Source organism: Drosophila grimshawi, unplaced genomic scaffold, assembly GCF_018153295.1.
Source record: "Drosophila grimshawi isolate 15287-2541.00 unplaced genomic scaffold, ASM1815329v1 contig_1367, whole genome shotgun sequence".
Classification (NCBI taxonomy): domain Eukaryota; kingdom Metazoa; phylum Arthropoda; class Insecta; order Diptera; family Drosophilidae; genus Drosophila; species Drosophila grimshawi.
Genome location: NW_025062889.1, coordinates 3,361,876 through 3,386,071, shown reverse-complemented (window position 1 = coordinate 3,386,071; position 24,196 = coordinate 3,361,876). Strand labels below are relative to the sequence as shown.

Here is a 24,196-nt window from a genome sequence, read left to right as displayed (position 1 = left end):
TAAATACCGACATGTGAAGGTCTGCCAACTTGTCGCAAAAAAGGAAAGGGCTGTTAATATTTGAATTTTGCTCAAGTGAAACTTATATTTTATCAATGCTCACTTTATTTGATTAAATGTTAAACAAGTTTATTTTAAAATATATGTTAAGTTAATTTGATCGCCATACTTTGTTCGCTGCGCTTTTCATTTGAATATACATACATATATATGTATTTTTTATAGATAAGGCTCCGCCTTCTCCTCAATCCACTCGGAATGGTGCAACACGCTAGTGTACACGCCAGGGAAGCCCTCGCGGGCACAGCCCACACCCCAGGATACAATGCCGACAAGAACACCATCCACAGTCAGTGGACCTCCTGAATCACCCTGGCAGGCATCCTTGCCACCCTCCAAGAAGCCGGCGCACAACATCTCCTCGGTGATGGTGTAATCCTTGGTCATGTACTGAGCCCCGCACGTATTGGTATCCATAATCTCCACTTCGACGGCACGCAGCATGGCGGGCAGTGCCTCATCCTGTTCCGTCCGCTTGCCCCAACCACTGACCATGGCATGGGTGCCCGCTCGTGGCATATCCACAGCCAGAGCGATTGGCTGCACCAGATCCGAGTAGATCAAGGGTGCAACGGTGATAATCATGCCCACATCATTCACATGCGTCTTCTTATTGTATCCACTGTGCGGTATCAATTTCGTCACCTTGACACCCTGCTCATCCAGATCCGCAATCGAATTCTGTCCAGCCACAATCCTAATATACGATGCATAGCGTCCCTTGATGCAGTGGGCAGCGGTGACCACCACTCGCGGCGCATAGAGGCTGCCCCCACAGATGTGCAGCAACATATAGGTCTCCAGGCGCACCGACACCTGATACGGATAGCTGGCAATGTCCGCCTCCTCTCCGCCGGCAATGCGCCCGTTGATGGCGGCGCCACTGCTGTGGGCCACCAGCGACAGCAGACCCAAAACGATGATTCCCAAATACGACGACGACGACATTTCGCTTAATCGAGTATTGTACTTATGTTAGATTAATCGGTTGTGCCACGGCTCTTATATAGGGTCTCGCGCTTATCGCTGTTAAAGCCCGAAATCGCGTCGAAATTCAGGAATATTGTTAGATTTCGTTAACGCTAAATTTCATGATATTATAAATGTTTATATGCTTTTCTGTTTTTTATATCCATTATAAACATAAGTTGCTGTCGGTCGGCTTCTAAAGAGAAAATTTCTGAACGATTATCAAACCATAGACCCATAAGCTCTTCGATAAGTCTTTTTACGGTATAGGTAAAAAAAAAGGAAGCAAAAACTAGACTCAAGTAAACAAATATATTATTACGCACACAATAGTCTTACTATAATTATAAGAAAATTACATTGAGTCATTTTAAGTGAACTTTGATAATTTTGAATTGACACACGTCTGCGATTTATTTAATCTAATTTCATTAAAACTTAAACATGTCTATAGATTAAAATCACCTTTGGCGAGTGCGAAGGCACCAGTCTGAGATAAGACCAAACAATTACTATGATTTTTATGTTTCCCATATAATATTTTATGTTTCGATATAAACAAATATGGGGCCCGCTACTATATCGTAATTCTATATGGTAGCCAATTTTTGAATCGGTTTTCGGCCAATCATTAAATGAATTGCTAAATTGTTGTTAAGTTGTTTCAATAATCGATGAATCATATTCTTGTGCTTGGTCATTGATCAAATAGGTGCACCCCAAGTGCTTAATTGACAGCTGCTAGCAGTGAACTCGATCAAAATAAAATACACTGCTCAAAACTATGGAGTGTTATAAAGTATTTTTAGAGTATTACAGAGAATTTGTTATACTTTTTAATCTACATTTCATCCTTTATAAATAGAAGTTGAAAATTTCAAAAAGTTTTTTGAAATTACGTCTTATATTTATTACAAAAAAAGTTAATTGCCTAGCAATTTTTCACTACCCACAAATAGATGATTCCAATATGTGAAGTTGTTATTTCCGAGAGATTACTGTAAACACGGTAAATTCAATGTTTGAGTTTGTTCGGTTTAAATTAGGCAACCGTTAAAATCAATTTCTTGTTATCGACGCAAAATCGATAAGTGTGTCCAATAACTCCCATAGCAGCCAGCTTTGCAGCGTAAGCAATCTGATCAGATTACAAGTTCAAATTTCCAAAACGGATAAGATAAGTGTTAACGCCATTTGAGACAGATTTATAATGCTGGTATTATCGCCCATAAATTGCCCGATTGAACAATTAAACTAACGATAAGTCAGCCATGTATAAAAACCCAAATACAACGAAATTTAGCTTTAGTTGAACAGAAAATGTTTCGCCTTTTGATCGGATTGAGTATTCTGGGATTGGGGCTGGCGGGCACCACTTTCCAAAGTGGTGGTCTACCCATGCCCGATGGCCGCATTGTGGGTGGTACCGAAACGGACATAACCCACTATCCCCATCAGATATCCATGCGATATCGCGGCAACCACAGATGTGGCGGATCCATCATTGCCAGCAATATAATTGTGAGTGCCGCCCATTGTGTGAATACCCTCAAAGGTGTTGAAGATCTGTCCATCATTGCTGGCACCACCTCAACAATCTGGCCAACTGGTCAAGAGTTGCGTGTACGTGAATTCATTATGCACGAGAAATACAGGAGCTTGAACAATGACTATGATGTCACCATCCTAATTCTCGATGGTGATTTTGTATTCAATGAATCTGTTCAACCGATTGCTTTGGCTAAGGAGCGTCCGGAGCATGATACTGTCGTCACTGTAACTGGCTGGGGCACAACCAGCGAAGGTGGTGTCATCTCAAACAATCTGCAGGAGGTGGAAGTCAACGTTGTGGAGAATGCCAAATGCAAGAGCGCCTACTCCATTACCCTAACCAGCCGCATGTTGTGTGCTGGTGTTAACGGAGGTGGCAAGGATGCGTGCCAGGGTGACTCCGGTGGTCCACTGATCCTCAACAATGAACTGCTAGGCATTGTCTCGTGGGGCACGGGTTGTGCTCGTCCCAAATATCCGGGCGTATATGCCTCCGTTCCCGAATTACACAGCTGGATTGTGGCGACTCGCGATGCCAACGCCAAAGTAGGCAGCATTGATTTTCTCTGAATTCTGAATATAGCCATTATCTAAATACAATAAATCGCCTGTGGCTAGATCTATGATTACGTGTTTTACTGATGAATTAGCCGATGGTTGATATTGAAAAATAATAATAACAACACGTTATCTGATCGCTTAGATTATGAAATAATATATTGGCCTTGCTGCGTTCATAGCAAGGAACTTTTGAGAGCAAACATGAAATTGGTAAGGAGAGAAAAGCTTTGAGATCTATATTGTCTTAGGTATTTTCATAGCATGCAGCTTTTGGAGAGAAACAGAATGAGAGAGGGAGAGAGATACAGAGAGCGCAAGCTATTAGTGAGAGAGGATAAATACGTTGGCTTTTCTATCCGCAGAGAAAGTTATGTAGAATTAATACGTACTGTTTTATTTCCATAGCAAGCATCTTTAGAGAGAGAATAAGCAGTTAGTGAGACGGAAGAGAAGAGCATTATCTTTTAATTAGTTGCTTCTCTATTTAGAGAAAGTGTGATGGATGACTTATTTAAGCAATTCTCAAAAGCTTCAAATTCTCTAAAATCTCAATTAATTTTGGTAGTGTTGCGAACAGTTGAATATGTTGCTACATTAATTTACATCACTCTAATCGGCCGGTTAATTACTAAATTGTTTATTTTATTATTGAATGGGCATTAAATCGGCAAAACAAAGTCTGAATACATATCGCCTAAAAGCAATCGTTGATAGCACCTATCAGCACATGCCGTAGGCATTTATATATATGTATATGTGTCTATTTATAATACTCCGGCGGATTTCAGAGTATCCTCGATCCACGTCTTCAGGCTGGGGGCGTACGTATAAACAGAGGGATAGCCCGGCCGGCCACAGCCGCGACCCCACGAGACGAGGCCCACAAGTTGTTCGTCTACCGTCAGAGGACCGCCTGTATCGCCCTGGCAGGCATCGGTGCCACCTTGGGCTACATCTCCGGCACAGATCATGCGCTCCGTCACCTCACCGGCACCATAGATGCCATTGCACTGTTCCGAGCTAACGATGGGCACACGTGCCTGCTCCAGTTTGGGGCTGGAGGGACCCCACTCCTCGCGATAGCCCCAACCGATGACGATCGCCTCACGACCCGTCGCCGGACGTTCCGGACGCAACTCGATCTTTCGCAAGCCGTGCTGCGTCAAATCTAATGATGTATCCAATATGATGACACCAATATCATAGTCCACCGTGATGGGTGTATATTGCGGATGATGGACCCACCGCGAGGCTGGATAGACGAAACCATCGCTGCCATTGCGTGTATTGGCACCAGCAACCACAATGAGTTTTGTATCCTGCGTCAGATCAACCAGACACTGGGCTGCCGTGACAATGCCCCGGTCCGAGTAAATCACTCCGGCACACTCGTGCATGTACGGCGAGCTGCTGCTCCGACGGTAGCGCACTGAAACGCAATACGAATGTCGTGTTATGTCCACCTGGGCACCATTGATGATCCTGCCTTCCGGATGGGCTTCCGTGTGCCAAACGAGCGCAGCCAGCAGCAACAGCATCAGCGGCGGCAACAAAGTCAAACTCTTACCGAGTATTCTCATGTTTTGCAAGTGAACAAGCGATCGCCACATATCGAACTGATTAGCAAATTTGTTTTGTGTTCTGTGTTCTCTGGCATTTTGCAGTCTTAACATTTTTTCCGGTGATTATCTTAATTGCCGACACTCTAGATAGGGTCTCCTGTACAGGGTCCGAGCTGATAATGTAGCTCCGCCAATATCAAATGCAATCGAATAGAGCTGTCAGCTTCGTTACGTTACGTTACGAGACTAGTTACATTTCCGTGTTACGTTACGTTAACGAACTTTTTACTATTTTTAGCTTAACTTGTGCCACTTTCGTATTAATAAATCTATAAGTCTTTAAGACTCAATGGGTTAGCTAAGAATTTTAGTAAATGAAAATCATTGATCTCTGTGTGAATTGAGTTGAAAGTGAAGAAATATCCGTTTATATAGCTATGTTCATTATCAGCTATATATGAGACGGAATAAAGACCTTAAGATTAGTAATGCCCTAAAAAAAAACTGTAGCATACTTAATGTATTATTTGGGTTTTTCTAACATTGTGTTAATCTTATAAGCACAAAGCATAATCTAGATTTGGTTAATCAGGGCCTTACATAGAAACACAATATATTGAATTATGATTGCCTTAAGCAACTTTGATTAAATCTAGTTATAAAACAAAATAACAAAAAAATACCAAGAAAATGGGCGCCAATCAACAACAAATTTATTTGGACATGTGATTGAAATGAAATTTGATATACCCTATTGGATATGGTGATACTAGCAACTAGTCCTAGATGTTGCCCATCTTGGCGTGGATCCAGTCGATGTAATGCGCGACATTGGCATAGACGCCGGGATGTGTGGGTAGAGCACACGATCTGCCCCAGGAGACGACGCCATGGAGCTTACCACCACAGGTTAGGGGTCCACCCGAATCACCCTGACAGGCATCCTTGCCACCCTCACCACGCAGACCGGCACAGAGCATGCCAGGTGTAATTGAACCGCCCCCATAATCCTCGTCACACTGCTCATTGCCCACAATGGGCACATCGACTGCAAGCAACTGGTCTGATGCATCGCCTCCCGGTTGGGTTGTACCCCAGCCGGATATGGTGCTCATGTCTCCATCCTTGGGGGCCTCGGTGCCCAGCTCAATGACCTTCATTGTAAAGTTATTCAATGGCAACGGCGAACCCAAGACGAGCAGGGCAATATCATTGTCATATGTTGATGGATCGTATTTCTCGTGCATTATGATTTCGGAGACGGTAACAATGACGCCATCGATGGCGTTGCGATGACTGGTGCCGGCAACAACCTTAAATTGACTTGCCACATTGGCAATAACACAATGCGCCGCCGTCAAAATGTAATTCTCATTAATGATGGATCCGCCACAGTAATGAGTATAGGGATTCTTGGGTGCTGTGATTGCCTTGCGACGGAGCGATATCTGATATGGAAAATGTATCACATCTGTCGCATAGCCTCCCACAATGCGTCCATTGGGGGAGTCGTCCTGCAGAGGATGTGCCAGGGCAACGATCACAAGGCTCAAGCTCACTCCGAGCAGCAACAGATTCGCGTGTGCCATCTTCAACAATACCTAATAGACTGAAACAAGACCAAATAAAAATACACAATTCGATGGATTGTAAAGTCACCTACCTTATCGACGGGGCGGTCAGCGACGATTAGATCATTCAATAGGTGGCAATAAATTTTTTCACCGCACTATTCTTATGGCACCAAATCAGCTAAGCGTTCGCACAGTGACTCAAATCTATTGAAATCCTGCACAGAAATCATAATTGTAAGAATCTACATATTACATGTGCTGATAAACTATCAATCGTATTTTAATGCTGATCGGGTATATATCTATAGATCAAAGCTAGACAAGCATTGTTAATAATTTATTAAGAAACGGAAATATATTTATAAGAAATTCTTGAACGATTCTTACAGCCAAACGTTGAGTTAAATTATGTATATCGATATCGATAACAGCAATCGATAATTAGCTGATTAACACTATTTTAGTTTTGTGCCACTGTGCGTTGAACAGTTTCCATTTTGGCGTAAGCCGCTCGCTGCTCGGCAATCCAGCTGTGGAAATGGCTCGCTGAGGCATAGACACCGGGATAAGCTTCACGGGCACACCCCTCGGCCCAGGAGACAACGCCAACGACCTGGTTGTTAACGACAAGCGCTCCACCCGCATCACCGTTGCAGGCCTCCTTTCCCCCACCTGGAGCGGCAGCGCAGAGCATTGCATCCGTGATCGGCCGCCAGTCGTAGGCAGCTTGGCAATCCTTGCTGTCCACCACCGGTACTTGCACCTGTTGCAATCGTGCCGATGGCAAACCATCCTCTTTGGTAAATCCCCAACCGGACACGGTGGCCAGAGTGCCCACAGACGGCAACTCTTTGGCCACCTCAATTGTGCCGATCCTGCGATTGGTGTTCATTGGAAACGGTGGCGAGACAAAGATCAATGCAATATCATTATCCGTAATCGTTGCATTGTACAGTTCATGTGGCAATAGTTTCGTCACGCGTGACACGACACCACCATCCATGCCAGAGTGCAGATCAGTTCCAGCGACAACCATGAAATTCTCCTCATGCCGATTGTAGACACAATGAGCCGCTGTCAGCACGGTGCTCCCATCCAAGAGAGATCCACCACAGGTGTGAGCATAGGCACTCTTAACGCCATTGCGTCGATGTATAGAGACCTGGTAGCGTAAAGACAACACCGACGAATCATCACCACCAACGATTCGAGAGTCCGGATGCGAGATATCCGGACTACAGCTGCAGCTATTGCCCAGCAAAAGTATCACAGCAATTATTAGCGCAACCTTGTCCATTTCAAAGTTTAGTCAGAAGCAAACTAACAATTTTCTCGAATAAGTTAAGTGGTTAGTGGTATCAGCTCTGCTTTTTTTCAGGTAGCCCATAAATTGGCTTATTATTGGCTGATAAGCCAAATTGATAACGACCACAATACGCATTTTGTGCAGCAAAGTTCGCAGTTTCAATTAAACCATTGCTGTAATACTTGTATTAGTCATATTATTATAAACAATTTATACTTTCGATAATGTCTTTTGTGTAAATTAAAGCACAGTTATGAGCAAGCACATCGCAAATAATTGAACATTTTGAAGGCCCAGCTCTTTTAAATAAAAGGTACCGAAAAATGGGTCAAGGAAGAAACTAATGAATTGCTTATAGTAACGTAGATATGCAGGATAATTAGAAAAATAGCCGAGTTAAACGATCTTAGGTGTCCCGATTCAATCATATATTTATTTTTGTCTTTATTGTAGATGATTTATATAAAGCCTAAATTACAAGAACAACCTGTCGAAAATCCTCATTTTCTCGTTTAGAGTTATTAAAATCACTAACAACAAACAGCTGGAAATGGGAACACTCCCAAAGTGTTCAATTCAAAACTCATAAGAGAACCAACTTAACTAAGAGAATACTCTTTTTAAGCTCTCGAAAGCTCACTCTTTGCACGTGCTCATTTGAGTAAGAAGCTTAACAATCAATAAATGGATTGAATATTTGTGATAAGGAAACTTTTAATAGAGGTTTGTGTCTTGGTATCCCTTAGATCTATCCACTTTGAAAGCATTATCAAGTTTCGCATTTTATTTAAAGAATTTTAATATTTTCCCAGGGAATATCTTTTAGTAGACGCTTCAACTGATTATTGGCGAACTGTGGACTGCCGGAATCACACTGAGAGGCAATCTTCTTCCTCTTAGACAAGATCTTGATTTGCAAGACATACCATATTTATATGAAACAGAAACGTACTCACAATCCACAATGTGGTGGGATAAAAACAGACTTAAATATTTATTTACAACTTCAGCCAGTAACTATAGCAAAGTGCAGTAGTCTTAGCCAACTCGATCTTCAGATTCTGCTAAACTCCCCCCCGTCTCGAATAGATCTCCATGTATCGTAATTTTAATGGTAGCTCAAATTCTTGATCGAGACCCTCGCGCTCGAAGGGATTCTTTGCTAGCCTAACACGACCGGCCGAGGCACCAACCAAAACAACTGTCTCACAATATATTCAATCATTTATTTTGTTCTGTCTCATAATATTTTCAATCATTTATTTTGATTTATGGCTTCGCACAATTAGTTCGACCTTAAACATCAATCAAACCAGAATCATTTTAACAATCAATTATATTTTGCAAAACTAGAACATATCTGACCATCGTTATCTACCTTGTTCAGTTTATTATCTGTCAAAGGCACCGTTCGATATCAGTATACGTAATTTAAGTGATTTTTGGGTAAATCCAGGAAGTGAACACTCATAAGTTCCAATAACTTTTTATGGCATTATTGTCATATGTAGGCACTACAATAACTATTTTTTGTGCCATATCTAGGCTATCTAGGCTAGACTATCTCCTATAACCTATTGAGCTCAATTTCGCTATTCTGTTCTATTTTTTAAACACACCTTTTTGTCTGGCTTGTTGCCTTCAATAATATTTAGTAAATAAATGTGTGATTCGTTTAAAGGTTGAAGTGGATCAATTTCTTTGAGTTCCTTAAAATATAACCAGTTTTAATCTTCGCAAATTATTGTTTATCTAGCGCTTCATTGCAGATAGCTGAAATTTTCTAAAACTTTAATTAAGAACAGACTTATCAATAATAAATTATATTATAAATATTATTAAAAGTCTGGCATAAAACGGACGAAAACACAGGTGACAGGAGCTGTAAGTCTTTTATAACTTATATTATTGATTAAAAAAAAAGTGTCGCATTACTTTGATTGGAATGCTGTCAAATAATTTGAATGGTGCGATTCGAACACTTAACAATTGGGTTTTCCAGACGTGTGTCGCACTCTGTAACTGATTAGATAATTTTTGCACGTCAAATAGCACATCAATCCACAATATCTGAATAGCTGAAGAGTTTTTGGCATACACGCTTAACCAATCACTTGAGAACTGATTACAAATCATTTTAACTCATAATTCTACTGATGAGTTCTCTCGATAGGACATGGGCGTCATTGCCCCGATAAATAGCCCGGAATATATTTAAAATAAAATATAAATTAAAATATCTCACAGATCTGCTGATAGTACGACCAGGCAGCCATCCTTAGCACTTCATATTACTAATCTTAAACTTAAGTTTCTTAACTTCGTCAGAGTTCAGAGTCAGAGTTCGAACTCTAACCATCCCGAGTAGAAACAGCAGCAATAGCCCTGAAAATTGGGCATAATAATAATATAATATATATACTATGTAGGTCCGCAGTGCAAACTGTTATCAATAGTCTTAGCGAATTTTAAAAGTCATTGTTTTTTTTTCTTTATTTTTTTGGAATTGAATTTATTGGAAAAGTTTGGAACTTATAGCTTACAGCTCCCGGGCGGTGCTCTCAACCCAGCTGTGGAAGTGGGCAACATCGGCGTAGACACCGGGATAACCGGTAGCGGCGCAGCCTTTACCCCAGGAGACGACACCAACAAGACGACCACCAGAAACCAGTGGGCCACCAGAATCACCCTGGCAGGCATCCTTGTGCACAGCATAGGCACAGATCATGGTGTCCTTGATCTGGGAGCCATATTTGTACTCCTTGGAGGCACACTCTTCGCGATTAACGATTCTCAGATCGACAGCCAGCAGATGGTCGGGAATAGAGCCACCGGACTTGGTAGTGCCCCAGCCAGTGACGATGGCCTCGGCATCATTAGCAGGATTCTTCTCAGCAATGTCAATGGGGCGCACACTGGAGTCGAAACTGATCGAGGATTCCAGGCGAATGATGGCAATATCGTTGATCATGGTGCGCTTGTTGTAGCCCTCATGATTGCGGAAAGATTTCACGGAGTGAACGCTACCGCCCTCGCGCCAGTAGGTGGTACCCACACGCACCCTCAGATCCTTAGCGGAGACTGACTGCAGGCAGTGAGCGGCGGTGACAATAATATCATGCGAATAGACGGATCCACCGCAGAAGTGGGCACCATTGCGCTGCAGAGACACCTGATAGGGATGCGCCTCAATGCTCGTATCATAGCCACCAACAATGCGGCCATCCAACTGGGGCAACAGGCCCTCGGGCACAGTACCGGCCAAGACGCAGGCAGCCAACGAAATCAGAACCACAAACTTCAACATGCTTCAATCTTCTAATTGCCCTACGCTCCCACGCAACCTTTTTATAGCGAAACGCACTAGGTGCGTATTACTACACAAATGGCCGATAAGTCTCAGATCGACTGATCAGCAGTTAATTTTCTTTTGATTTAATCAAAAGGGAGAGATAAGTTGTGAGATAGCTAGCACTTAGCACTTGTTATGATAATGTACATGGTTAATTTCTCGGAATCACCATCTCCCAGAAATCCAATGTTGGATTTCATGTTTTTGATGCCGGTCGATATCTGAGAATTATAAAACTAAATCCTCTGCCTTGATCCCCTTAATTGATGCAACTAATAGCTAAGTTCAGGGTATGTTCTACTCGAGTTAGGTGTAGGGTATATTCTAGTCTAACTCTCTTTCTTACTTGTTTATAATGTTTTGCAAACAGAGTGTGCTCCATCAGGCTTCGACTAATCAAATACAATTTATCGCCTGGAATATATATACAATTATACGTATATATATTTATAAATAAAATATAATAAAAGGAAAAAAAAAATAATCCGAGTACTTTATTATGCGTTATCGCATAAGAAAGAAACCCACAAATAACTTATGCAAGTAAATAAGCCAGATATAGTATTAGATAAGGACTCAACTCTTTGTCAATATGCACTTGATATTTGTGTGAGATTTAATTTGATTATTATAATTCGCATTCTGAATGAATCTATTATGTAATTTAAGATTCCATTATTCAAAATCAGCATTTGCAGTCGGAATTTGTATCGCAATCCCCTAAATCTATTCGTTACATTTTCAAGTGTTTCTTATGTACTTCGCCGGATGTTATTGTCAAGCACTCTCCACTCTAGCGATAATTTTGATACCCTTACAGAGGGTTACTTGGACTATAGACGTCTTATTGCCGCATCAGGTGCATATGTTCAAGGCAGTTGAATCGGATCACGACATCATATAGCTGCCAGAGGAACTATCGGTTGAAGTTGAACTTTTGAATAAACCACTTTTTTGTTTACCTAGAACTACAGAGAAGCATAGATTTCATAGGAACAATTGGTCAGTTCTTAAATTTATAGTGAAATTTAGATGTCGCCGAGTAAAATACGGTCTGCAAGGCTTTGTAATCATAGTTGATATTTTCAGTTTTACTGTGTTGTAACACGTGATACGCTGGATTAGAAAGTATTCATACTTACAATGTCTGGAGTAATACTTACAAGTATCTGTAGAGATAGTGATAGTAGAATGATAATGGTTCCACTCGGATTCCTATATAAGCACGCTCATTTTCACAGAACCACATTCTACACTGAGCAATATGTTCAAGTTCGTGATCTTGTTGTCGGTTATTGCCTGCGCCTTTGGAGCTGCCCTCCCTGAGGGTCTCCTCCCCCAGTTGGATGGCCGCATTGTTGGTGGCGTTGCCACTAGCATCAGCAGCTTCCCCTGGCAGATCTCCCTCCAGCGTAATGGTGGCCACTCCTGCGGTGGTTCCGTCTACAACAACAGAATCATTGTGACTGCTGCTCATTGCCTTCAATCTGTGTCCACCTCCGTCCTGCAAGTGCGCGCCGGCTCCAGCTATTGGAGCTCTGGTGGCGTCGTAAGCAAGGTTGCCTCTTTCAGGAACCATCAGGGATACAACCCCAGCACCATGGTCAACGATATCGCTATCATCAAGTTGAGCTCATCCCTCTCCTACAGCGGTAACATCAAGGCTATCGCTCTGGCCACCTCTGCTCCCGGTAATGGCGCTGCTGCCTCCGTCTCTGGTTGGGGTACCCTGTCGTCAGGATCCAGCTCTATTCCCACTCAACTGCAGTACGTGAACGTGAACATTGTCAGCCAGTCTACTTGCGCTTCCGGATCTTACGGCTACGGTAGTCAGATCAAGAGCACCATGATCTGCGCCCGCGCCGCCGGCAAGGATTCGTGCCAGGGTGACTCTGGTGGCCCACTGGTTTCCGGTGGTCGGCTCGTCGGTGTTGTGTCTTGGGGCGCTGGCTGTGCCCTTGCCAGGTATCCCGGTGTCTACGCCGATGTCGCTGCCCTCCGCAGCTGGGTGGTGAACAACGCCAACTCCATCTAAAAATCTGCGTGCAATAAAACTTACATTGAACATCACTTTTCATTTTCATTTTCTGAACAAACAGTTCCAGATTCAAAAACCAATCTTAGTTGCGACTTTTGGTTTGGTACGGAAGAATTAACATCAGTAACCATTCAAGAAATTCTCTGATTTTCTATGGTTTTAATAATCTTTTAATACTTATGATTTTCCAGATTGTGATAATTGGAATTGGAATTTATTTAAATGGTTTCGCACTCGATGAGAAAGCATTGTCTTAATTTCGAAAATACGGCCAAAATATGGTAGTTCAGAATTTACCAAACTAACATTCCAATTGATCAATTTTAAAAATAGATTCTTAGCAATAGTAGAGTATTTTCTTCATTCTTTTACAGTTATAATTCTCTTAACAAAAACCACCTTGAGAAATTCAATATCAAAGAGTCTAAAAAGGAAAAAAAAAGCTTTATATAAATATAGGTGTTGATATGAAGATAGCTCACTTCGAAAACATAAGATACACATAAGCAGGGCTATCTGATTAGATTTGTAGATTCTTTAGTGAGGTTTTCCCACATTACGTTGGTGTCGAACAAATTGCGAAATCATCGTACAATTCTTGTAAAAAAATGGATTGACAGCTTTTGATTAGACAGTGGACAGTAGATACGTCGGACTGCTATAAAAGACGCCTACACTTCCAAGAGGTACACATTGTTAATTCAATATGTTGAAGTGCGTGATCTTGTTGTCGGTTGTTGCCTGCGCCTTTGGAGCTGCGCTCCCTGAGGGTCTCCTCCCCCAGTTGGATGGCCGCATTGTTGGTGGCGTTGCCACTAGCATCAGCAGCTTCCCCTGGCAGATCTCCCTTCAGCGTAATGGTGGCCACTCCTGCGGGGGTTCCATCTACAATTCCAAGTTCATCGTGACAGCTGCTCATTGCCTGCAATCTGTGTCCGCCTCCGTCCTGCAAGTGCGCGCCGGCTCCAGCTACTGGAACTCTGGTGGTGTCGTCAGCAAGGTCGCCTCCTTCAAGAATCACGAGGGATACAATGCCAACACAAAGGTCAACGATATCGCTATCATCAAGTTAAGCTCTACCCTGTCCTTCAGCGGTAACATCAAGGCTATCGATCTGGCCACCTCTGCTCCAGCTAATGGCGCTGCTGCCTCCGTCTCTGGTTGGGGTACCCAGTCTTCCGGATCCAGCTCTATTCCCAGTCAACTGCAGTACATCAATGTGAACATTGTCAGCCAGTCTGCTTGCGCTTCCGGATCTTACAGCTACGGTAGCAAGATCAAGAGCACAATGATCTGCGCCCGCGCCGCCGGCAAGGATTCGTGCCAGGGTGACTCTGGTGGCCCATTGGTATCCGGTGGTAGACTCGTCGGTGTTGTCTCATGGGGCAATGGCTGCGCTCTTGCCAACTATCCCGGTGTCTATGCCGATGTTGCTGTCCTCCGCAGCTGGGTGGTGAACAACGCCAAGTAAATCTAAGAACCTTGGCAAATAAATAAAGCACTTTAATTAATTTTCAACTACTTAACTGTACAAATTTATTAAATTGATTTTTTTTTTTTTTGTAGCAAATCCATGAATCCTTTTTACAAACTTTTTTCCATTGCTCGGAAAAGTATGCTCTAGAAATTCAATTAAAATTGTTTCTCATCTCACTGTGTGCAATGTAATTAGTCGATTGCCATATGCATATATGTATATAAAATGAATACCTTACGATATTACTTATTATTCCTTTCTTCAATTGAGAAATACCCAAACGGTGGAAAGAATTTTCCTCATCTAGTCTGGCCTTGGATCAGCGATTATGTAATTTAAATAAACCTTTAAACATTTTCGTTTTTAAACTAACGACGCGATGTGAAAGAAAATTTTAAAAAACGAGCTAACTGGCAACAAACACGTGAATATACATAAATCCATACATATATATGTATATGTATGTACATGCAATCGTAATGCGGTAACTGTGGTCTGCAGAATACACACAAGGACACATTGATGCTCGCGTCGATTACCATGTCATCTCTTTTTCACACATGCGCTCGCATATTTATGCATACAGAAAATGCTTGCGCCTACTGATAGAAATGATATGAATATGATAATATATTTTCGAAAATACCATAAGTCGTTCTTATCCGATCCTGATGAAATTTGGGCAGTTGATCAATAATATGCATATGCATATTATACATTAATTAGAAGACTCTGCCTTTAGAATTGTAGCATTTATTGCTATCGGAAATTTAAATGTATCGACAGCGAAAAACGGAGGCAGTTATCGACAAAATAAAGCAAACTTGATCTGCGTCTGGATACGAGAACCTATATTCCAAATTTGAAGTCTCTAGCTCTCTGAGATCTGCGTGTTCGTACAAACGGACGGACGGACAGACGGACATGGCTATATCGACTCGACTGTTGACCCTGATCAAGAATATATATACTTTAAGGGGTCGGAGATACTTCCTGCTGCCTGTTACATACATTTGCACAAAATCATTATACCCTTTTTACCCAGTTTTAATAGGTTCATGGTATAAAAATACAAAGAAAAAACAACAAAAAAAATACATATAGGTACTCATTATAATAATATCTGTACTCGTTGAATCCTCAGGTTATTATTTTTTATCAGTTTCTTGCTGATAAAATGAATTAAAAACTTTCGATTAGCTTGCATCGTGGAGATAATAGACACTGCAGACTGCTATAAAAGCCGCCTACAGTTCCAAGAGGGACACATTGTTAATTCAATATGTTCAAGTTCGTGATCTTGTTGTCGGTTGTTGCCTGCGCCTTTGGAGCTGCGCTCCCTGAGGGTCTCCTCCCCCAGTTGGATGGTCGCATTGTTGGCGGCACTGCCACTAGCATCAGCAGCTTCCCCTGGCAGATCTCCCTTCAGCGTAATGGTGGCCACTCCTGCGGTGGTTCCGTCTACAACAACAGAATCATTGTGACTGCTGCTCATTGCCTGCAATCTGTGTCCGCCTCCGTCTTGCAAGTGCGCGCCGGCTCCACCTACTGGAACTCTGGTGGTGTCGTCAGCAAGGTCACCTCCTTCAGGAACCACGGCGGATACAACGCCAACACCATGGTCAACGATATCGCTATCATCAAGTTGAGCTCATCCCTCTCCTACAGCGGTAACATCAAGGCTATCGATCTGGCCACCTCTGCTCCAGCTAATGGCGCTGCTGCCTCCGTCTCCGGTTGGGGTACCCAGTCTTCCGGATCCAGCTCTATTCCTGCTCAACTGCAGTACGTCAATGTGAACATTGTCAGCCAGTCTGTTTGCGCTTCCGGATCTTACAGCTACGGTAGTCAGATCAAGAGCACCATGATCTGCGCCCGCGCCACCGGCAAGGATGCGTGCCAGGGTGACTCTGGTGGCCCATTGGTTTCCGGTGGTAGACTCGTTGGTGTTGTCTCATGGGGCGTTGGCTGTGCTCTTGCCAACTATCCCGGTGTCTACGCCGATGTTGCTGTCCTCCGCAGCTGGGTTGTGGACAACGCCAACTCCATCTAAGAACATTTTTAAATAAATCAATGCTTTAACGACTAACTCGCACTTTATTGAACAAATCAGTTATTGCTATAGGGGCTGCTCTCTCACAGCTGAGTTCCAGAGACAATTCTTGGTGATTGCATTCCCCTTGTCTTGCTTGCTAATGGGCTGAAGATGAGCTGCATCATCAACGTCCCTATAAAAAATAATTAGCCGTTTATTTTTATAATTTTGCCACTCACTTGAACTCGTCTTAGCTTTGAGTGTTGTTAACTGCCCGAAGTTTTGCACCGCTGCAGGCAATTATCGCGCAGACGCATCAGGTCCTCAGGTGTAATGGGATCAGACATACCTGGCAACAAAATTTACTTGGCTTAGATTTTAGCTTTAAACATGCAATAGATACAAAATAGCAATATATTATATGCAATAGATTGCACCATAATTGCACATGCAACAAGTGTTCTTATGTTCCCAAAAGTCGTCGCCTTTAAATTATAGCATTCGATGATACGGCTGTGCTCAGCCCAATTACCCATGTGTATATGTCAATGTGGCCATCCTGCGTTCCTGGATACTTAAGACGGCAAATGAAGTATAAAAATTTGAATAAATTGTGGTTTATTATAAAATTGTTTGTAAATGAATGAATGAAGACAAATTTTAAAATTGCACGAAATTCAGTTTGGGAAAATCCTACAATCCAAAGCTAAGTGAAAATTCTAGAATAATAAATATATATAATTTTTTTTTTATGTTAAGGTTTTTAAATATATGTATGACGCGATGTGGAATTAATGTAAATACTCTGAGAAAAGTTTTTACCCAATTTTAATATGTACAACGTATTACTTGTTATAACAACTTAAAAAATACAAAGTTTATATTAGAAACAAAATCACATCCGCACAAAATAGGTACTCATAATAATCATATCTGCACTCGTTGAATCCTCAGGTTATTATTTTTCGATTTTTTTTATCAGTTCCTAACAAATTCACATTCAACGAATGGCAAGTTTCTGATAAAATGAATGGAAACTTTCGATTAGCTCAGATCGTGGAGATAATAGACACTTCGGACTGCTATAAAAGCCGCCTACAGTTCCAAGAGGGACACATTGTTAATTCAATATGTTCAAGTTCGTGATCTTGTTGTCGGTTGTTGCCTGCGCCTTTGGAGCTGCGCTCCCTGAGGGTCTCCTCCCCCAGTTGGATGGCCGCATTGTTGGTGGCGTTGCCACTAGCATCAGTAGCTTCCCCTGGCAGATCTCCCTCCAGCGTAATGGTGGCCATTCCTGCGGTGGTTCCGTCTACAACAACAGAATCATTGTGACTGCTGCTCATTGCCTGCAATCTGTGTCCGCCTCCGTCCTGCAAGTGCGCGCCGGCTCCAGCTACTGGAACTCTGGTGGTGTCGTCAGCAAGGTCACCTCCTTCAGGAACCACGCCGGATACAACGCCAACACCATGGTCAACGATATCGCTATCATCAAGTTGAGCTCATCCCTCGCCTACAGCGGTAACATCAAGGCTATCGCTCTGGCCACCTCTGCTCCAGCTAATGGCGCTGCTGCTTCCGTCTCTGGTTGGGGTACCCTGTCTTCCGGATCCAGCTCCACTCCTGCTCAACTGCAGTACGTCAATGTGAACATTGTCAGCCAGTCTGCTTGCGCTTCCGGATCTTACAGCTACGGTAGTCAGATCAAGAGCACCATGATCTGCGCCCGCGCCGCCGGCAAGGATTCGTGCCAGGGTGACTCTGGTGGCCCATTGGTTTCCGGTGGTAGACTCGTTGGTGTTGTCTCATGGGGCGTTGGCTGTGCTCTTGCCAACTATCCCGGTGTTTACGCCGATGTTGCTGTCCTTCGCAGCTGGGTGGTGGACAACGCCAACTCCATCTAAGAACATTTTTAAATAAAACAATGATTTAACGACTAACTCGCACTTTATTGAACAAATCAGTTATTGCTATGATGGCTACTCTCGGACAGCTGAGTTCCACAGACGATTCTTGGTGCTTGCATTCGCCTTGTCTTGCTTGCTAATGGGCTGAAGATGAGCAGCATCAACAATGTCCCTATAAAAAAAAAATTGACGCCATCAGCCGTTTATTTTTATAAATTTCCCACTCACTTGAACTCGTCGAAGCTTTGAGTGTTGTTAACTGCCCGAAGTTTTGCATCGTTGCGCAGCTGATAAAGCTCATCGTCGCGCAGCTGCTGCAGGCAATTATCGCGCAGACGCATCAGCTCCTCAGGTGTTATGGGATCAGACATGCTGCGCAACGAAATTTACTTGGCTTAGATTTTAACACTAAGTGAATATATCAATAATTGCAAATGTGACAAGTGTTGTGTTCCCAAATGTCGTCGCCAAGCACTATGGAGATGGAGCTGCAGTTGCTTACGATACAAATGTTCCAATGTTAACAAAAAAGCAAATTGTCACCAACGCCATAAATTATGATGTTGTTTGCTAAGCATACCTTTAATTAATAGAGATTCACAAGTTTGTCTTATTCAACAAAATGTCTGCTAACTTTGAAAATTAAATGTGTTTTTCTATTTTAGTAAAATGTTGACAAGATACGCTCGACGGTTGCTTACGAATTTAGTTTGTTTGTCGCTGGTCGCCTGGGTAACACACTCGAAATGGTGGCTTCGATAAGCCATTAGAAGGCGATTAACATTTACAGCTCTTGGGCAAGCGATAAGTTTTGCAATAATGCGCGACAAAAGTGGGTTCAGTTCCCATTTGGCTTTCATCGAGTATATGTATTTATATATATATAATGTCTTCCATTAACTGCAGCTTGTTGCTGCTGCTACTTTCCCTTCTGGGAGCAGCAATGGCAATGCCCACCAATCAGGAATTTGGACGCATTGTGGGTGGCACCGATTTGGCCATACATAATGCACCCTGGCAGGTGTCCATTCAGTTGAGCGCTCGTCACATTTGCGGCGGTAGCATCTACAGCAAGGACATCATCCTGACAGCGGCACACTGTGTAAAGGATAAATCTGTGACTCTATTGCAAGTGCGTGTGGGCTCCAATCGACACAATGCTGGCGGCACACTCATCCCAGTGGCTACCTACAAGCTACACGAGCACTTCGATCCATATCTCTTGCATTACGACATTGCCCTGCTGCGTCTGGCCACGCAGATCAGCTTCAGTCTCTCCGTTAAACCGATTGCATTGGCTGCAACGAGTCCTTCAGGTGGCAGCAGTGTCTTCGTCAGTGGTTGGGGCAACACGGAAGAAGAGAACACTGCCATTGGCACTGGTAAATACTCGAGTAGTTTGCAATTGGTGCAGCTGCAGATTATCGAGCGTGACGATTGCTCATCGGCCAAATACGGCTATGGCTGGGATTTTGTGGGACAGGAAATGATATGTGCTGCCACTGACAATAAGGATGCCTGCACTGGCGACTCGGGTGGTCCCCTGGTCTCCGCCAGTTTGCTGGCTGGCATTGTCTCCTGGGGCCACGGCTGTGCTCAGCCCAATTACCCAGGTGTCTATGTCAATGTGGCCGTCATGCGTTCCTGGATAATTAAGACGGCAAATGAAGTATAAAAATTTAATTTAAATTCTGGGCTATTACATTTTTTATAAAATAAAGTCTATATAAAACTGAACGAACACAAATTTTATAATCGCGCGAATTTCTAAACTAAAATGAGGCATATTTCAAGCTCCATCTACCATAATTTCTTTAAAACTCTTAAATAATAAATATATACATTGAATATTTGTGTTTATGTACATATTAATTATTCTTCTATAAATTTATAAAATATATATCTAAAAATAAATAAACGAATTTATAAAATAATAATTAAACATGCCGCTGATCGCCCCCCAGGTGGAATCGAACCACTTCGACGTTAATCGACTACGGATTTGAAGTCCGCACCCCGGACCACCGAAGCTCAGTGGGGCGGCAGTCCTCATTCTAAATAGGCGTATTTACGAGCACAAATGCGGGAAAAAGAACTTGGGAATTCTAAGTAAAATGTCATAACGATTGCAACATATTACAAATTACAACGAAGATATACACATTAAATTGTTTTTATTTATTTATTTAACTCGATGCGAAAATGCATGTGGAATGAAAAGTGTTAAACAAAAGTATTTAAAACAAATATTAGAGTAGCAAAAATATAAGGCATATTTAAATTAATCTCGCTCACAAAAGCAAACGAAATACAGTTACGAAGTCAGTGCTTGACGCAGAATCGGATCACTTGCGGGGCTGCTGTATCTGATGGATCTGCGGCTTCTGCTGAACAGCTGCTGGTGGCTTGTGCGAATGAGCCACCTGCGCACCAGCGGGCGTAAAATCTGTGTTACCCTTGACGGGTGCTCCGCTCACCGAACTAGAGTTCACATTCACCGGTTGCTGTGCCAAAAAAGTTATTAAAATGTATAGAATATAGTAGATATATATAAATTACCGTCAGTCCCGTGCAATCTTCAGCATCCTTGGCTGGGCGCTCGGAGGCGGGCGCCTTATGCTGCACTATACGCATTCCACCGGCCTTCACTGTAAATAAACATAATGACGTCATCAAACTGTCAAAAAAATAAACACGACTACGCAATAGATGACGATAGTACGTGCGTGTGTGCGTGTCTGCACTACTTGAGGTAAAAATTGATAAGATTAAAGACATTGGGGACCATTTGGAATGAATTGACAAAATAAGCTCTGCCAACGCGACACTTTAGCTCATCAATAATAACATAATTTGTAAACCAAAACAAAACATAATTTATCCGAAAAAAGACTTCACACAAACGTAGTCAGAAAGAGAAATAGTGATGAATCTAGCACTTACATGCAGGTGGGTGTCCAGCCACCAGATTGGGTTGTTCATCAGCCATTGTTAGTAGATAATAAGCTGAAAATATACCATATGTTACACATGATTGCCGACAATAATTGTGTTTACCAGCCACAACCTCTAATAAGGAAAAATTAATGAGAGCCTTCTTTTTTGCGTTCTACTTTGTGACACGAATGCAGTTTTGTTAGTGATGGGGAAAAGAAAGGCCGCACTTGTCAACAGCTCGCACGATCCGGCAACTCCACAAAACGTAAACAACAACAAACAGGTAGCAGCAAAACTAAATCACGATAAGCGTGCAAGTGCCTAAAGCATTTGATATAAAAAAGTACATAAAAATTGGGAGTAGCCATCGATGGCCACATGCCAAAGTAAAAATTAGTAAATACACCACAAAACACAAACAAGAGTAGACACTGCCGGTTCACTTTCCAATCTGGCAGCTCTGCAAAACATAAACAAAAAGCCAGTGGTGCTGCCAACTCAACTATCTATCGTAATGCTATAATAATCGAATGCAAAAATACTCATCCGGTTTATTTCATCAAAATTTGGTGTATTAAATAAGTTCAATTACTAGGCAATAAATTCCTAATTCCCATATACAAAATGAAAGACACAAAGGTAAATAGCATGATGTATGAGTGTGTGTATGTGTAAGCATTATACAATTACATCACAATTGTGGCAAGCAGCTTGACCTCAATTCAGCAAATGCGGCAACAATTTGGACTTCGATTAATTGTACTATTGCTGCTGCTTGCACGAATTTCAATTAGCGACAACAAAAACAACACACTCAAGTTGACCTTTCGCTTGCAGCCCTTTCCGCCGCTGAAGAATGATAATTTGTTGCGTGCCGCACGAGGCGAGGTCGTCGATCGTGTCCCTGTTTGGGTGATGCGCCAAGCCGGACGCTATTTGCCGGAATTTCAGGAGTTGCGCAAACAACACGATTTCTTTACGGTCTGCCGCACACCAGAACTGGCCTGCGAAGTGACAATGCAGCCGTTGCGTCGCTTTGATCTCGATGCCTCCATCATATTCTCGGACATATTGGTTATCCCACAGGCACTCGGCCTGACCGTGGAGATGCATGCCGGCGTTGGTCCCGTGTTGCCGCAACCCATTTGCACACCGGATGACCTGAAGCGTTTGACGCCGGACGGCGCTCTGTCGCGTTTGACCTATGTGGGCGATGCCATTACCATGATGCGGCATAAGTTGGATGGTCGTGTTCCGCTGATTGGGTTTACGGGCGCACCTTGGACTCTGATGGGCTATATGATCGAGGGTGGCGGCAGTAAGACTATGTCCAAGGCCAAGGCCTGGCTAACCGATTACCCAGAGGACACCAAACTCTTTTTGAATCTGATTACCGATGTAATTGTGGACTACTTGGAGATGCAGGTGATGGCTGGCGCTCAAATGTTACAGATCTTTGAGTCATCTGCCGAGCATCTGAGCAAGGAGGAGTTTTTGGTGTGGTCAACGCCCTATTTGCGTCGCATACGCAACGATCTGGTGGAGCGTCTCACCAAAAAGGCGGTGCCATTAGTGCCACTGGTGAGTCAAATTTGATCAATATGTCTAAATATAAATATATCTCATTATTTTCTGCATAGACAATTTTTGCCAAGGGCGCTGGCCATTCGCTCAAGGAGCAAAGTGAGCTGGGCTACGATGTCATTAGTCTGGATTATACGGTGGATCCGGTGGAAGCTCGTGCGCAGGTCGGACCAAATATAACACTACAGGGCAATCTCGATCCACAGGATATGTATCGTGAGCCTGGCGAGTTGCGCACTTTAACAACTGAAATGGTTCATAAATTTGGCAAATCGCGCTATATTGCCAATCTGGGGCATGGCATAACGCCACAGACGCCCATTGTCAGCATGGAGACACTCGTGGATGCAGTGCATCAAGCGTTATAAATAGCAATTAAATTGTAATGTTTTCTACATTATATTACTATATGTTAAGCACAACTTTTGGCCTTGGTTTAGGGTAATAAACTGTAAAACGTGGAAACTTAAAATATTTGAATTTAAATCGCAGTAATATGTTTGAAAGAAGTCGCTGGATTGAAAAATTATTATACGTTTTTTAATTAACTGATTTGAAACTCAAAAATAGTACACGAAAATATTTAATAATATGCATTTTTAAGCAGTATAATCAACATAATAATTTTAATTTATTAAATATAGGGTAGGTTTTCAGATTTGGCACCAAACATTATTTATGGAATGACAGACTCTGGCTCTGTTGCTCCTGCAGCAATTTGTCATAAATCATCAGGGTGCTGCCGCAACAAATGAGCAGTGTTCCAATGATGATCTCTTTGGCGAAATCACAATTAATACAAATTAAAGAACATGTATTTTCATATTTTATCGCCTACTCACTTTTGCCAGGCAGTTGCTCGCCGAGAAGATATCCAGTTATTGCTGTGAAAACAAAACTTAGCGAATTGCCGACTGGCACAGCAATTGTAATGTTTGCAGTTTGCAATGTCCACACGTAGAGCAGACTGCCGCACTGATTGAGCCCGAAGGGTATCCAATAATGCAGACGCGAAGCGATCATGCGAATCTCGGCGAGAAAATTTCGATATTTGGAGCCAGTGTCCTTGACGGACTCAATGCCCTGGCTCCCCAGGCGTATAAAAGGATTTGTAACGCCCCACAGTAGGCCAACTGTCAGCAATTGTACTGGAAGTAAGCAGAACAATTTAATTAAATAACATATTTTTACAATCAAAGAGTAATTTACTTGCAGTTGCCAGCATTGTTTATTTACATAGCAACAACAATCAGCTGTGGAGTCGGCTGTCATTTGTGCAGGGCTGC

At 42.6% G+C, this 24,196-nt stretch overlaps 12 protein-coding genes and 1 non-coding gene across 14 annotated transcripts; 4 read left to right on the top strand and 9 right to left on the bottom strand.

The window, feature by feature from the left end:
- Positions 1–68: 68 nt before the first annotated feature.
- Positions 69–1,033, bottom strand: LOC6568957 (trypsin). Its single transcript, XM_001994980.3, has one exon. The coding sequence runs from the start codon at positions 1,006–1,008 to the stop codon at positions 220–222; it is 789 nt and encodes a 262-aa protein (XP_001995016.1). The 5' UTR covers positions 1,009–1,033; the 3' UTR covers positions 69–219.
- Positions 1,034–2,349: 1,316 nt separating this feature from the next.
- Positions 2,350–18,422, top strand: LOC6568965. Its single transcript, XM_001994988.2, has 9 exons — positions 2,350–3,144; positions 3,930–4,254; positions 4,348–4,511; positions 10,129–10,623; positions 10,790–10,950; positions 12,160–12,967; positions 13,689–14,440; positions 15,732–16,502; positions 17,615–18,422. The coding sequence occupies exons 1-9, from the start codon at positions 2,350–2,352 to the stop codon at positions 18,384–18,386; spliced, it is 5,043 nt and encodes a 1,680-aa protein (XP_001995024.2). The 3' UTR covers positions 18,387–18,422.
- LOC6568959 (trypsin eta) lies at positions 3,763–4,754 on the bottom strand. The gene has a single exon (XM_001994982.2). It carries the CDS (start codon positions 4,749–4,751, stop codon positions 3,906–3,908), a length of 846 nt encoding a protein of 281 aa, XP_001995018.2. The 5' UTR covers positions 4,752–4,754; the 3' UTR covers positions 3,763–3,905.
- On the bottom strand, positions 5,320–6,307 carry LOC6568960 (trypsin zeta). Its single transcript, XM_001994983.3, has one exon. The coding sequence runs from the start codon at positions 6,290–6,292 to the stop codon at positions 5,486–5,488; it is 807 nt and encodes a 268-aa protein (XP_001995019.1). The 5' UTR covers positions 6,293–6,307; the 3' UTR covers positions 5,320–5,485.
- LOC6568961 (trypsin eta) lies at positions 6,602–7,604 on the bottom strand. Its single transcript, XM_001994984.2, has one exon. It carries the CDS (start codon positions 7,572–7,574, stop codon positions 6,738–6,740), a length of 837 nt encoding a protein of 278 aa, XP_001995020.1. The 5' UTR covers positions 7,575–7,604; the 3' UTR covers positions 6,602–6,737.
- LOC6568962 (trypsin epsilon) lies at positions 10,063–10,905 on the bottom strand. Its single transcript, XM_001994985.3, has one exon. The coding sequence runs from the start codon at positions 10,888–10,890 to the stop codon at positions 10,123–10,125; it is 768 nt and encodes a 255-aa protein (XP_001995021.1). The 5' UTR covers positions 10,891–10,905; the 3' UTR covers positions 10,063–10,122.
- LOC6568964 (trypsin beta-like) lies at positions 13,483–14,491 on the top strand. Its single transcript, XM_001994987.3, has one exon. It carries the CDS (start codon positions 13,680–13,682, stop codon positions 14,442–14,444), a length of 765 nt encoding a protein of 254 aa, XP_001995023.1. The 5' UTR covers positions 13,483–13,679; the 3' UTR covers positions 14,445–14,491.
- Positions 18,411–18,968, bottom strand: LOC6568967 (coiled-coil domain-containing protein 103). Its single transcript, XM_001994990.3, has 2 exons — positions 18,618–18,968; positions 18,411–18,561 (listed from the first exon to the last, which is right to left on the bottom strand). The coding sequence occupies exons 1-2, from the start codon at positions 18,758–18,760 to the stop codon at positions 18,462–18,464; spliced, it is 243 nt and encodes an 80-aa protein (XP_001995026.1). The 5' UTR covers positions 18,761–18,968; the 3' UTR covers positions 18,411–18,461.
- Positions 18,969–19,058: 90 nt separating this feature from the next.
- On the top strand, positions 19,059–20,161 carry LOC6568922 (trypsin iota). The gene is made up of 3 exons (XM_001994991.3): positions 19,059–19,097; positions 19,160–19,221; positions 19,296–20,161. The coding sequence occupies exons 1-3, from the start codon at positions 19,059–19,061 to the stop codon at positions 20,062–20,064; spliced, it is 870 nt and encodes a 289-aa protein (XP_001995027.2). The 3' UTR covers positions 20,065–20,161.
- Positions 20,162–20,343: 182 nt separating this feature from the next.
- On the bottom strand, positions 20,344–20,430 carry Trnastop-uca. Its single transcript has one exon. It is a non-coding gene; the product is annotated as a tRNA-Sec (tRNA).
- A 127-nt stretch (positions 20,431–20,557) lies between these two features.
- LOC6568924 (death-associated protein 1) lies at positions 20,558–21,525 on the bottom strand. The gene is made up of 4 exons (XM_001994992.2): positions 21,457–21,525; positions 21,333–21,395; positions 20,949–21,037; positions 20,558–20,893 (listed from the first exon to the last, which is right to left on the bottom strand). The coding sequence occupies exons 2-4, from the start codon at positions 21,376–21,378 to the stop codon at positions 20,735–20,737; spliced, it is 294 nt and encodes a 97-aa protein (XP_001995028.1). The 5' UTR covers positions 21,379–21,395; positions 21,457–21,525; the 3' UTR covers positions 20,558–20,734.
- Positions 21,526–21,835: 310 nt separating this feature from the next.
- LOC6568925 (uroporphyrinogen decarboxylase) lies at positions 21,836–23,382 on the top strand. Of its 2 annotated transcripts, none has more exons than XM_001994993.2 (3): positions 21,836–21,965; positions 22,164–22,907; positions 22,967–23,382. In XM_001994993.2, the coding sequence occupies exons 1-3, from the start codon at positions 21,951–21,953 to the stop codon at positions 23,276–23,278; spliced, it is 1,071 nt and encodes a 356-aa protein (XP_001995029.1). In that variant the 5' UTR covers positions 21,836–21,950; the 3' UTR covers positions 23,279–23,382. The 2 variants fall into 2 exon arrangements, with proteins under 2 accessions (XP_001995029.1, XP_032596889.1); XM_032740998.1 differs by lacking the exon at positions 21,836–21,965 and adding an exon at positions 22,041–22,085.
- A 125-nt stretch (positions 23,383–23,507) lies between these two features.
- Positions 23,508–24,158, bottom strand: LOC6568926 (transmembrane protein 234 homolog). Its single transcript, XM_001994994.3, has 3 exons — positions 24,120–24,158; positions 23,753–24,058; positions 23,508–23,686 (listed from the first exon to the last, which is right to left on the bottom strand). Exons 1-3 carry the CDS (start codon positions 24,133–24,135, stop codon positions 23,583–23,585), a joined length of 426 nt encoding a protein of 141 aa, XP_001995030.1. The 5' UTR covers positions 24,136–24,158; the 3' UTR covers positions 23,508–23,582.
- Between the last annotated feature and the right edge of the window lie 38 nt (positions 24,159–24,196).